This window comes from Sorex araneus, chromosome X (genome assembly GCF_027595985.1).
Source record: "Sorex araneus isolate mSorAra2 chromosome X, mSorAra2.pri, whole genome shotgun sequence".
NCBI lineage: Eukaryota > Metazoa > Chordata > Mammalia > Eulipotyphla > Soricidae > Sorex > Sorex araneus.
In genome coordinates this window covers 113322779-113336142 of record NC_073313.1, presented here as the reverse complement: position 1 = coordinate 113336142, position 13364 = coordinate 113322779, and the positions used below count along the sequence as shown (strand labels likewise).

The 13364-nt window shown below is 35.9% G+C and overlaps 1 protein-coding gene across 5 annotated transcripts in view; it reads left to right on the top strand.

Annotated features, from left to right (window-relative positions):
- Positions 1-13364, top strand: part of LRCH2 (leucine rich repeats and calponin homology domain containing 2) — a 168528-nt gene that overhangs the window by 82320 nt on the left and 72844 nt on the right. For all 5 annotated transcript variants that reach the window (XR_008627376.1, XR_008627375.1, XM_055122537.1 and 2 more), the window contains exons 6-10: positions 3600-3733; positions 8743-8830; positions 9127-9238; positions 9620-9717; positions 9811-9869. Coding sequence is in view for 3 of the 5 variants with exons in the window: in XM_055122537.1 (XP_054978512.1) it covers positions 3600-3733; positions 8743-8830; positions 9127-9238; positions 9620-9717; positions 9811-9869 (491 nt within the window). In the remaining 2 variants the exon portion in view is untranslated. The remainder of the gene's footprint in view (positions 1-3599; positions 3734-8742; positions 8831-9126; positions 9239-9619; positions 9718-9810; positions 9870-13364) is intronic.

Genomic DNA, 13364 nt, shown 5'->3' with positions numbered 1-13364 from the left:
GAAATTTTTTCCATCTCATGCTGTATATATTTTGTTCAAAGCATAGTACCCTCAACAGTCCAACAGATTTTTTAATTGTTAACCAACTGTTTAGCACATTTTAATTATAATATTTTGGTTCAACATAAGATTCTATTTTCATATTTTTAAAAGTAGTCCAGTAAAACAAGTTTGTTAGTGAAATGAATGGAGAGAAGGAGAGAGGTAAATAAAGATACATGCTTAATGAAAGAGTGACTTTTCCAGAGTGGATAAAAGCACAAAGTATACATCTCAAGCAATTATGTGCAGACCTTTTCCCAATTCTCGAGGAATGTACCCTAAAGTAAGAAAGGATACATCTGAAGCAGATGCAGGCCGAGTAGTCAAGGCTCCTATTTTCATACTTTTATAAAATTAAAAATGTTTTGGAATGATAAAAATATATACCTTTGTAAAACCAAATAATAGGCGCCCCCGGTTCCCACGCGGCCGCCGGGACATGGGACCCTTGCTGCCGCCACTTCCCGCGTCCCACCGCCCCAGCTTTCCCGTCCGTCCGGCTCCCTCCAACCCGGCCGTTTCCCAGGTGACCCACGTCCCAGGAGCCCCTGCTAGGAAGAAACGGGGGCGTGGCCTGTATCTTAGGGGCGTGGCCTGAAAGGGACGTGGCCTGAAAGGGGCGTGGCCTGAAAGGGGCGTGGTCTAAAAGGGGCGTGGCCTCCTGCCAGAGCAGCGCCCACTAACGCGACTGCAGTTACTATTTCCTATTTCCTACCTTAGCACATTAGGTATAGTCTTCTTGCTTTGAAAATCGCTTTAACACATCTCAATCACTTATGCGAACTAGCCTATCAGCTCCAAGTTTAGAAAAATTATCAGTGAATAAGAGAAGCTTAGCAAAGCCTTTGTAAAGACAACTTAGCCTTAAGTCTTCATTAAAGCCCCAACATCAATCAGAAAGAAAAGGCTGAGTGTAAGGAAGAATTCTAGAATAGGAATAAAGCTGCCATCAGCAATAGCACAAACAGAGCCCCTCCTTCTCTCAGCAAGAGGTAGTAGGAATAAACACCTACAAAGTTCCAATCCTATACTTCCATAACAATATGAAGAAGCAGCGAAAATCCCCTCCAGGAAGAGAGGGAGAAGAAAAGATACTAGAAACCTCAAAATAGGCTCCCAACATCTACGACCTCTCAGATAAACAATTCAGAGAGGAAATCTGGAGGAGAGTCGACCTACTCCAAGCAACCATGGAACAGACGTCCAATAAATTAAGGGAGGAGATGAATGAATCACTGGAACGATCTACCAAAAAAATGCAGGAAGAAATGAGAGCAGAAATTTCAAACCTACGAACGGAAGTCACACAAATAAAGGAAATGGTAGATGAAGTAAAACCAAATAATATATTTTTATAATATTAAAAAAAATCAAGATGTTTCTATTAAAATCAAACTTTTCTGCAATATCTTCAGTTTTATTTTTTCTAGAGCTATATCTAAAGCATAAAGATTAATAAACTATGAAAACTATATTTCAGTCTAAAAGCATGACAGCAGAAGTTCACACAGAATGTGAATATTAAAAGTATCACTGTTGTATTAGAATTACTGTATTTAAAATTTCATATGTACTCTTAAATATCCTGGTATCATTGTAAACAAGTTGTTTATATGGATGAGTACACTCATTTGTCACATTTGCACATTTCTTCATATTTTTGTGTGTAGAAAATATTTCTTTTAAGTCACGGGTTTCTGAAATTTTAACACTCAGCAACCTTTTATTAGGAAGGTCACAGAAGTTGTGCTTTATCAAAATGAGGGCATGAATTAGGAAAGAGAAATTCTTCATGTCTAAGACTGACAGTATGCAAGGACCCAGGAAGCAGTCAGTTTTTAGTGGAGTAATATAAGAAATCTTAAATGCTCATTTTCTTTTTTTTTTAATTTTATTGAATCACCGTGAGATAGTTACAAGCTTTCATGTTTGGGTTACAATCTCACAATGATCAAACACCCATCCCTCCACCAGTGCACATTTCCCGCCGCTGATATCCCGGTTATACCTCCCCTTTCCCACCCTCCCCCTGCCTCCATGGCGGGCAATATTCCCCATACTCTCTCTCTACTTTTGGGCATTATGGCCTAAATGCTCATTGTCATAAGTAAGTCCTCAAATGAATAAGACTTGCAATTGAAAAAAATATAACAGACTAATATGAAAGTACTTACTAACATGAAAGTAAATGGTAAAATATTTAAAAGAACTGAATATGGGGACTGGATCTTAGAGGTTGAAAGATGTAAAATGAAAATAAGATTTTGTTGCCAATCTTGATTACTGATAAATTATATTTTTATTTCCAGTGTTTATAATAACTCTGTACCTGCATGAATTGGTATGATAATATTTAAATTTACAGGGTGGAAAGATGGTAATGTCTGCCTTGCATGTATTCAACCCGTGCTGTGCTCAGGGATTGCTCCTGGCATTATACTTACTGGTCATTCCTGGTTGGGCTCTGGGGGACCAGATGGGATGCTGAGGATCTAACCTGGGTTGGCTGCATAGGGCAAGAGCCCCCAACTGCTATACCTGCTATACTATCTCTCCAGCCCATAGAATTCTTTTTTTCACAGTGTTTATCTTTCATTATTCTTTTTCTCCACTAAGTAACTTTTTAGTATATTCTGTAGGATTGACAGATATTTTCATGTGTTTTTTTTACTGTCATAACTTTCCATCATTCAACAGAGTCAATTTTCTTATATTTGCATTTCCTTGATTAGCTTTCTTCTTGTGTTTACTAACTTAATGTTTCTAATGAACTTTAAAGAATTAATATGGAGAGCTGCAGAGATAGTACAGGAGTTAAGCACTTGGAGAGATCGTACATGGATTAAGGCACTTACCTTGCACACGGCTGACCCTGGTTCAATACCTCTTGTGGCCTCCCAAGCACTGCCAGAATCTTTTTTTTTGGCTTTTTGGGTCACTCCCATCCATGCTCAGGGGTTACTCCTGGCTCTGCACTCAGGAATTACTCCTTGGCTGTGCTCAGGGGATCATATGGGATGCTGGGGATTGAACCCGGTCAATCGTTTGCAAGACAAACACCTACCTGCTGTACTACCCGCTCCGGCCCCAGTATCATTCTTAAGCACAGGGCAAGGAATAGCCCATGGGTACCCCTGAGTGTGCCCAGCCCCTCACCATCAAAGAAAAAGAGTTAAATGGGTTATTCTTTTCTGTTCTCACAACTACAATAAATGAATATCTTTTATTTTTCTAAAAAGGTAGCTTTGCTGAATTACATGTTCTGTAATGTTTTCTGTGTTGTGCTTTTAACAGGAAAATATGTAAAATACAGTAAAAATTAACTTACTTCTTCTAATAAGAATGGTGAAGGCAGTAAAATTTTAGTTTGTGTCCATTTTTAACAGATTTTTTCCACCTAGTATAAGTGTGTGTGCATATATATTAATATATTTGAATACACAAAATGTGATTGTAATATTTCCACATAATGTGAGATTATGAAAATTATAAAATATTATTACATATAATTTTTATTTGGTCCTATACAATTAAATCTCCTCATTATTTGTTGACAGATATGTTTAAAGGGTAAAGTGCACATATTTAAATATTTAAATATACAAGCATGTTGCAGAATGGACAAGAAACCAGATTCATTGGATCTTCCATCATTAAGTAAACGAATGCCATCCCAGCCTCTCACAGACAGGTAATGCCTTGCTTCATGATGGATGGGTGTCCTCTAAGATTTAATCAATATTGAGTGTATTGAGTATACCTAGACTGATTGGCCAGTGTGTTGAATTCAATATTTGACTGAGTATTTGGAATCAGTATTTGATATTTAAACTGTCATCATCACTAAGTGAACTCTTGGGATATTAGAATAAATTGTTAATATTTTTCAAAACACATTATGAACACTTTAGTAGATTAGAAAGCATTTGACATTATAATGCAGAAACTAGCTTCTTGGCACTTGCAATTGAATTTACTCATGTGATCCCTTTATTGTCTATTTATAATTTGAATTTGTGATTGACTAACATTGAAAAAGAAAGGCTACTTTTCCCTTATTTGTATTCTTTATACTTTTTTAATGTCTGGGTTAAAGATGATGTGTCATTGATGTGTTTTTCCCACATGAGATTTTGAAATAGTACATGTCTTATTCTGTTTTAAATATATCCTTTCAAGATGCATACTAGTCTGAAATTATCTTATAAAAACATTTTATCTGCTAATATGAAAAATAATTTGATTGAGGTGAGGCTACAGAAAGGGAGAATATGCCCCTGCCTAAAATATTGAAAGATAAGTCATACTTATAAAAAAATTTAGACTACTTAAATGGTAGTATAGTTTGTGCTGTTGTTAACAGTGAACATTCTTGAATTTTGAAAACAGACTTTTTCTTGAATATTTTTGTTTCCCAATAATACCTGTATTATTTTGTTTAATATTATGAATTATAGTAGAACCAAGCAATTTTACAGAAAGGAAGAATGAATTAATATTCTAGCTGATGCCTTCTTTGTCTTTTTATAAACTATATTAGCATCATTTATAGTATGAACCATTTGTTTACTTCATAAATAGAGTTGAGTGTCTTCTGGTCCATTCAGTGTTTATTGAATGATGTACGCATTGTTCTTGGCTGCCATGTAACTTAGCTAGTGAAAGAGGAGTTTGTAACAAAACAGTTTCAAGTTTGGTGAACCCCGTGAAGGAAAGAAATATTTTTTCAAGAGGGTAGTAAAGAGAATAGCTCTTTTGAAAGATGAAGCTTTAAGTTTAGACTTCAGCAAAGGAAAATGAGCTGTTCTAATAAAGATGGGTGAAGAGCATTTCAGGCAGAAGGTATGGATTGTGCAAGGCCTTAACTTTACAAAAAATGGTTTTAATAAAAATTGAAAGGAAGCTAGTAATGTTTAAGCAGAGTAACTGAATGGTAGAATGGTCTAAATTGGTTTTGCATACTTAGGGCTCAAGGAATGTGGTCGGAGTGGGTTTGGAGACTGTAATAAGGAATTGAATTTTACATTGAGACATCATTGAATAGTTTGCAGTAGGTGAATAATATCTAATTTGTGTTTTAAGAACTTATTTTGATTCTTAAGGAGAACAAATTAAAAGAAAACAAAAATTGCAGCACTTTGAGATAAAGGGTCATGAATAGGGTGATTGCAACAGAGAGGAGAAGTAGGGACAGAGTATATTTTATTGGTGGTCTTCTAGCAGTGTTGTCCAAAAGAAATGTAATGTAAGTAACACATGTAGTTTAAACACTTTTGTAAACAATTAAAAAGCATATTTATTGTTTACTTTTATGTTATTGCAATGAAGTTATTTTTACTATTAAAAAGGAAAATTGATAGTTAAAAAGTAAAATGATATTTTATATTATATTTTAGTTTTATATTATTTATCCCAATATATATATAAAATCTCATAGGAACATGAAATTTAAAAAATTAAGTATTTTATACATTTTACTTTTTTAAACCTTTGAAATCTGGTGTACAGTTTGCATTCCCAACTTGCTTCATATTGACTGCTCATATTTTAAGTGCTTAATGTAGCTAAATGGCCTTCTGCATTAGGCAGTATAAATCAATTGAGTTTACTTCTCAGTTGACTGTCAGCTGTGCTTCTTATTGTCAATATTGAACTTCTTAGAAAACTTTTTAGAGTACTTTCAGGTTCACACATATGTCCCTGATTCTTACTACCAAGATACCCTTTCATGTCTTGAATACTAGTAAAATTTCAATTTTACATTGCATTACATAGGCATTGCAGTAGCTATATTTGTCAGCTTTTAGCATCAGACATAATATCTTTGAAGTCCTTCACTAACTTTTAATAACTGCTTTTCTCTGGAACTTAATTTTCTTTCTTCTGAAAAGGCAAGTAAGTGTATGAATGCTTGTCAGAGTTAAACAATATATCTAGAGTACTTATTATTTTGCTTTACCCATAATAATTCCTAAACAGTGTTTTTGTCACATAACTCAAACATATGGAAGTATTTTAGTACATGAATTTGTAATTGTGTAGTTGAATCTGATGGATTTCATCTTTACTCATGGTTTAATCTCTTAGTTCTGTAGCTGGTATGTTGAAATGTGTTAATACTTTATTACCACCCAGGATCAATAAATGATATTTAAAAATGTGATTTATCCCTTAGAGAATTTTATAAGCCTATCATCCTAACTTTTATTTTTTACTGATGAAACGAGATAGTTTTATGGAAATTTACTTAGAAAGATGTGAAGGACAGGAAGAGGGGAAATGTGTTCGAGAGCAAACATAGGCAGCAGAGAAACAGACATGCAAGCGAGATATTTGATCAAGGGAGATCACAGACTTAAAAAGAAAGCTATCCTCACTTTTAATAGAAATAGTAGTACATTAAATTGCATAATGTAAGCATTACAAAACAATTGAGGTGGACCTAGCACAGTACTTAAGATAGTATACGCATTAAGAAATGCTATAATTTTTTGCTTGTCTTCAATGATTAACCTCAAATGATGCTTTATTGGCTAAGATCATTTCTTTTATTTTTGTGCCTTACCTGGGAGTGCTCAGAGCTTCCTCCTGGCTCTTTATTTAGGAAACGCTCTAGTGGTGGTGCTTGGGGGTGGGGGGGCGGCATATGATTTGTTGACAGTTGGACCCAGGCAGTGTGCAAAGCAAGTGCCTTACCTACACTATACTATCTGTTTGGCCCCGTGGGCAAGGTGTTTTCTAATCTTAACAAGGAGAGTTAGTTGATTTCTCTTTACCTATAGCACTTTATATTTACTTTGGCATAGTCTTCAAGACATATAACGTTATTTATTCTCTGTGGACTAAAAGTTGATGTTTTAAAAATTCATTTCCTGTGTTCATGTAGTACATGACACTTGGTATGGTTCCTTGTTTATGTTATACTCTTGAAAAGGACAAATTTTATATTTTTGTGGAGGAAATATAATGGTGACTTAAGATCATGGACTTTGTATTAGATAATACTGGGATGAAATTGAGTCTGCTATCTACAAGTTAAGTGCCCTAGTGTAACTTAGTGTAAATTGCACAACTTCGTCCTGCTTCAGCTTACTCATTTGGAAAATGGAGACCACCAACCTGATAGATATCTGTCAAGGAGTGTCTTTAAACTAGATAGTAGTCTTTAAATTACTTAGCCCAGTTTCTGACGCATAGTCTATGTTAAATTTGCAAGTTAAGTGAAAAATAATTTGCAACCTGAGTGGCATACTGAAGTTCAGAAATTTGCAAGTTCAGATCTATTCTTACAGAAAAAATAAATTCAGTGCTTGGCATATATTTTTGTGTTCTTTTCACAATTATTAGATGAATATTATTTACAAAACTAAATCGTGTTTTAGCGCTAAGAATGAAGAAACTATGAATTAAAATTTAAAAGTATTTCAAAGTCCTATGATGAAATTTGCCAAACCAGTAAGAGAAACAGAAGTATCTTGTATCATGATAATAATTAGGATTTTGCTTTAGATTTTTAAAACTCAAGTAGCATCGAATATACTATTATACAGGTTTCAGGTCTGCACTACTAAAAACCTAATTACTACATGAAAATAATCACTAAAATCACAGTTTTGTCTTTCACTATATAGTAGATTCTTTATACCCATTTTGCCTTTCCATCCCTCCTTCCTTTTTGGGGAAAACCATTAATTGGCCTTAGATCACCATTCTAGTGTAAAAGTTTATTTTTTTTTACTTCACCTGCTTATTTTCTCCATATGCAAAACATGAGTGAAAATATGTATTTTTTGTCTTTCTGCATCTCCTTTGCTGAGTATAATATCTTCTAGGTACATCCATTTTGATGTAAATGGTAATATTTTATCTTGTTAATAGCTGAATAGCATTCTGTTGTGTATACATGCCACATCTTCTCCTAGCTATTTGTTAATAAGCATATTGGTTGATTCCAGTTCTTGACTTCTGTAAGTGCTGCTGCATAGACATGGGGGTCCAAGTATTGAGATTATGTTTTTTACTAGGACTATTTGCTTTTCTGAATCTTTTTTTTTTTTGGCTTTTTGGGTCACACCTGGCGATGCACAGGGGTTACTCCTGGCTCTGCACTCAGGAATTACCCCTGGCTGTGCTCAGGGGACCATATGGGATGCTGAGATTTGAACCCGGGTCGGCCAAGTGCAAGGCAAATGCCCTACCCGCTGTGCTATCTCTCCAGCCCCTTTTTTTTTCTTTTCTTTTTTTCCTTTTTTTTTCTTTTTCTGAATCTTTAAGAAGTAATAGACTATTGTTGACATTTGTCACTTTACAATAGAATTTATGAAGCAAAAATAATAACAAAGAGTTTTGTAGGAAAATTTCTGCTATTTTCTTTCTTGTATTCTTAAAGATCTTAGCTATCACAGGAAATTTTGTTTTTGTCGGGTTTCTTTTGGTTTGTGGGTTGCACACAGCTATCCTCGTGTTACTCCTGATTCTGTGCCCAGGGATTACTCCTGGTGGTGATCATGGGACCATATGGGGTGCTAAGGATTGAACCAGAGTCAGCTGCATGAAAGTCAAGCACCAAAATCTCAGTACTATCTCTCTAGCCCACAAGTATTTTTAAAGTATATATTTTGTTCTGTCTAGGAAAGTTTATGTCAAGCCTATTATTTAAAAAGAAAACCCTAATTACCACTAGATTTTCTATTTCCATAGTATGGAAGATTTTTATCCAAATAAAAATCATGGTCCTGACTCTGGCATTGGAAGTGATAATGGAGAGAAGCGACTGTCTACAACAGAAGTGAGCATTTTTTATTGCTGACCTGTTTTATTTTGAAATTGTATTATACTTTAAAATAGATATTTGCCCACATGTTATGTTTTGGATTGCTCAAAAATATGCTCATGATTCCATTTTATGATTTCAAATTGAAAAAAGATCATGTACGTTTTTAAAGCAAATCAGTGAACTTTAATATTAATTTTTGATGTGAAAACTTGGAATGTAAAGCAGATATTCTGTATGTCACAAGTGAAAGTAAAGCAACTTAACCCTCATCATATTAAAATTGCCTCTTTTGTACTTTTTTCTTTTAGCCATCAGATGATGACACAATCAGCCTTCATTCTCAAGTCTCAGAATCAAATAGAGAGCAGACATTAAGAAATGACAGTCACGCTACAGGAAGTAAACCTGATTTTCATAAAGGTAATACATGCCCTATATATTTTTATGTATATAGTCCTCATTAAAATGGAATTTGTACTGAAAATTGGTTTTTAAAATTTTGATATTTTTTGGCAAAGCAAGAAAGTTTTTATTGAAACTTATTAGAAAGATGTGAGGGGAGAGAGGGAAAAGTACATGTTCAGAAGAGAACACAGGCTTCTCCAGAAGAAAGCAAAGAAACAAAGAGACAAGCAAGAGAAATATATGTTCAAGGGAGAACATGGGTTTGAATTGCAAGTCAAAAAATTTCTGATTTCTTTGGGAAACTTTTATAATGAGAAATATATACTTGTATTCTAAGCACTGAATGTCAGAGCACAGTTTGCTGTTTATATATTCTAATAAATAATCTGTACTTAGACCAGGAGGTGTATGATTTTATTGACCACACTACAGAAGATGTAGCAGTTCCTGAACCAGGAGATTCACATATTGGATCATTTGTCTCTTTTTTTAAGGTAAAGTAAACACCAACAAGTAATACCCATGCTCTCTTTGATTTCACAAAAGTGGACCATAGCATTTAAAACTGTAACCTTTTTTTGTATAAGGGCAAAGAAAAAGTTCCTGAAAAATTCCAGAAGTCTGAAGAATTGACAGATGAAAAGAGGTTAGTGCACACAATTTATCAAATATAAATATTACTTTTATTCACCTCTACATTTCTTATGGGGCTGGAGCGATAGCACAGTGGGTCGGGCATTTGCCTTGCATTCAGCCAATCTGGGTTCGATTCCTCCGTCCCTCTCGGAGGGCCCAGCAAGCTATCGAGAGTATCCCGCCTGCACGGCAGAGCCTGGCAAGGTACTGTGGCATATTCAATATGCCAAAAACAGTCACAGCAAGTCTCACAATGGAGACGTTACTGGTGCCCGCTCGAGCAAATTGATGAACAATGGGATGACAGTGCTACAGTGCTAATATTACTTACAAAAATTGAAAGTACTTGAGAAAAATTATCTTTATCATTTACCCATTGTATTTTATTTATAAATGCTTCTTTCTGTAATCTTCAAATTGAAAATTCTACCAGGCATTTAAAGTTGAGTATAATATATATCCCATTTTTGCCCAGAAAGTCTTATAATAATATCACCGATTATTACTCAGAACTCTACCTTAATATTCAGTACTTCATTTGAGTTATTTAGCAACTCTGTTTTAAAATAATTTTTAAATTTAATTAAAGAATTGTGATGTACAAAATTATTTATAGTTCAGTTTTAAGCATAAAATAATTCAACACCAGTTCCATCAACAGTGTCAGTTTCCCTCCATTCAATACTTCACCTACTCACCTACTGTCCCAACCCTGTCTGCCACTTTGTCAGGCACATTACAAAGTTTCTGGTTGCAACTGAGAGCTGGTGATTTAACAACTCAAAATTGGATGATATTTGAACAACAGTAAAAATAAGGCCCAAATTTTCATTTGTCTAAAATTCAGTTATTTTGACTCTTGGTATAATACTTTTTTCATTTTGTCACAGACATTTACTTTTTTATTTTATTAAGATAATTATTTTAGGTCTATTCTACTTTATTATATGATGTGATAGCATATGATCTACCACATTATTTTAGTCACTCCTTCAAGTTGTTTCATTGCTGCTGGAAGGAAGGAAAGGCAGCAGCATTTGTTTCTTTTCTTTTTTCTTTTTTTTTAGTTTTTTTTTTTTTTTAAATTTTATTGAATCACCATGTGGAGGGTTACATAGTTCTCAGGATTATGTCGGTTATACAATTCTCAAACACCCTTCCCTTCACCAGTGCCCATCTTCCATCACCAACCCCCCCAGTATACCTGCCGCCCCCTCCCACCTCCCCAGTCCCCACCCTTGTAAATGATGTTTCGCTTCATTTACGCCTTATCACGATTACATTCCATGTTTCAACACATAACTCACTACCGTTGTTGGGGTTTCCCCCAAAAAAGAAAAGCAGTCCTATTGCCAAGGAGGCATTTGATAGTTCTCCACTGCTAAGAATATAGAGATATTAAGTCCCGCTGTTTGTTACCTAACTTTTCTTTTTCCCCTTTCCCCGCGCCACCGAGTTCACGCCTGTTTAGTAATCGCCACGCTGCCTGACAAGGGAAAAAAAAAACCGAAAAGGGTGGTTATTTCCCGTCATCAGCAGGCGTGGGGCTCTGGCTTAGTTGATAGACTAGTAGAGTGTCTGCAAGCAGTTTCTGGAACCCAAGGGTCCTGCGCTGGTATCGGCTCCGGCTCGAGATTCCACCAGCGTCCCACTGTTCCATGTACATAATTTTTCCCCTTATATCCCATTCCTACGCCACCAGGTCTGTTTGCTTAATGGACATCACACTATGTTTGACACCACGCCGCGTTTCTTCCCGAGAAAGAAGGATATTTCTTCTCAGCTGGTGTGGGGATATAGCTTAGTTCAGTCTAGAGAGATGGCTACCACTTTGATTGCCGTCAATATTTCAGCAACAGACTTACTATTCTTGTTAGGATCTCCCACAAAAGTCCGACCCATTAAAAAGGGACATATTACATATTGCTGATGCTAAGATGACATTAGGTCGCGCGGCCGCAGCAGCGGCCGCGCGGTTTTGGGTTTGTGTATAAAGTCCAGGGAAAGTACAACCAGAAATAACATCACTACAAACTTTTACCCTTATATGGTGCTCATAAGATGGAGAAACCTAGAGAGAGACTCGGAGTTGAGAGAGAGAGAGGTTAGAGGAATTGGGGGATGCCCGGCTCCCACTGTTTCAGCGCCGTGAGGTCTCTGGTCCCGTGCCGGAATTAGTTCAGTGGGCATCTTAGAGTCCAAGGGCGCTTCCTTGGGCTCTTCCATCGTGCTGGCTCCGCAGCAGGTTCCAAAAAAAAAAGCCTTTTTTTTTAGTTTTAAGCCACACCCGATAATGCTCAGGGTTACTCCTGACTCTGCACTCAGGAATTGCTCCTAGTGGTGCTCGGGGTACCATATGGGATGCCGGGGATTGAATCTGGTTGGTCTGCATGCAAGGCAAACTCCCTACCCACTATACTATAATTCCTATTCCAGGAGCATTTGTTTTGTAGCTAACATATTCCATGACTATTCATGCAATCTCGTGATTCTTACTTAATTTTCACTAAATCCCACATGGTATATTTTGTCCTGTGAGGGACAAATAAAGAAGGTGAAACTTGGAGACTCAAGTTTTTTTCCTAGAACCACTCAGCCAGTATCCACTAGTATCTAGGATCCTAGAATCTACAATTTGATCCCTGGGCATTGTGCTTCTTTCAAATGACTTCACTGGTAACATTTGTTATCAATCAGTTAATAATCATCTCTGGCATCCCCTATGTGGGCATATTTTCTTGTCTTGTACTCTTCACATTTCATTCTTTTCTTTCTAATGTTATCTCAAGAGAATACTTGCCTAAACTTGACAGTTGAGTCAGCAGTGGTATGTACAATGTAACAGAGCTCAGAGCCTTAAAGTCTGATACTGTTTTATCTTGTGAGAATACCAGGATGGAACCCAGGCGCCTTATACATAAGAGCTGTGAACTCTACCATTGATATTCTTAGTACTTTTACACTCTTTTTTGGTGCCTGAGGGCCATGTAGGATCAAGGATCAAACTCTCACATCCGAAGTATGTGCTCCAGTCCTTGGAATCATTTCCCTGACTACTTGACATTATTATTTATATATCTTAGTTTTATTATTGCATTTTTGGTAACTATGTTACAGTATTCTTAACATTTATGATTGTTGTACAGAGCTATTGCACCCCTCTACCACCACATGACCAAGATCCTCCATGTTTGTCTCTAGGTTGCTTCTAAGCCACCTCTATATTCTTTGCATTTTTTTCCTCCACTGCTTGGCAATAACTTTTAAAGTATAAACATATGTATATTTACATATATATATTTCTGACTTTAATTTTCAAACTTTTATTGAATCACCATGAGATAGTTACAAGCCTTCATACGACCCCTTAATACCACTTCTGGGAATATATCCCGAGGATGCCAAAAAGCACAGTAGAAATGACATCTGAACCTATATGTTCATGGCAGCACTGTTCACAATAGCCAAGATCTGGAAACAGGCCAAGTATATATATTTTTAAAGT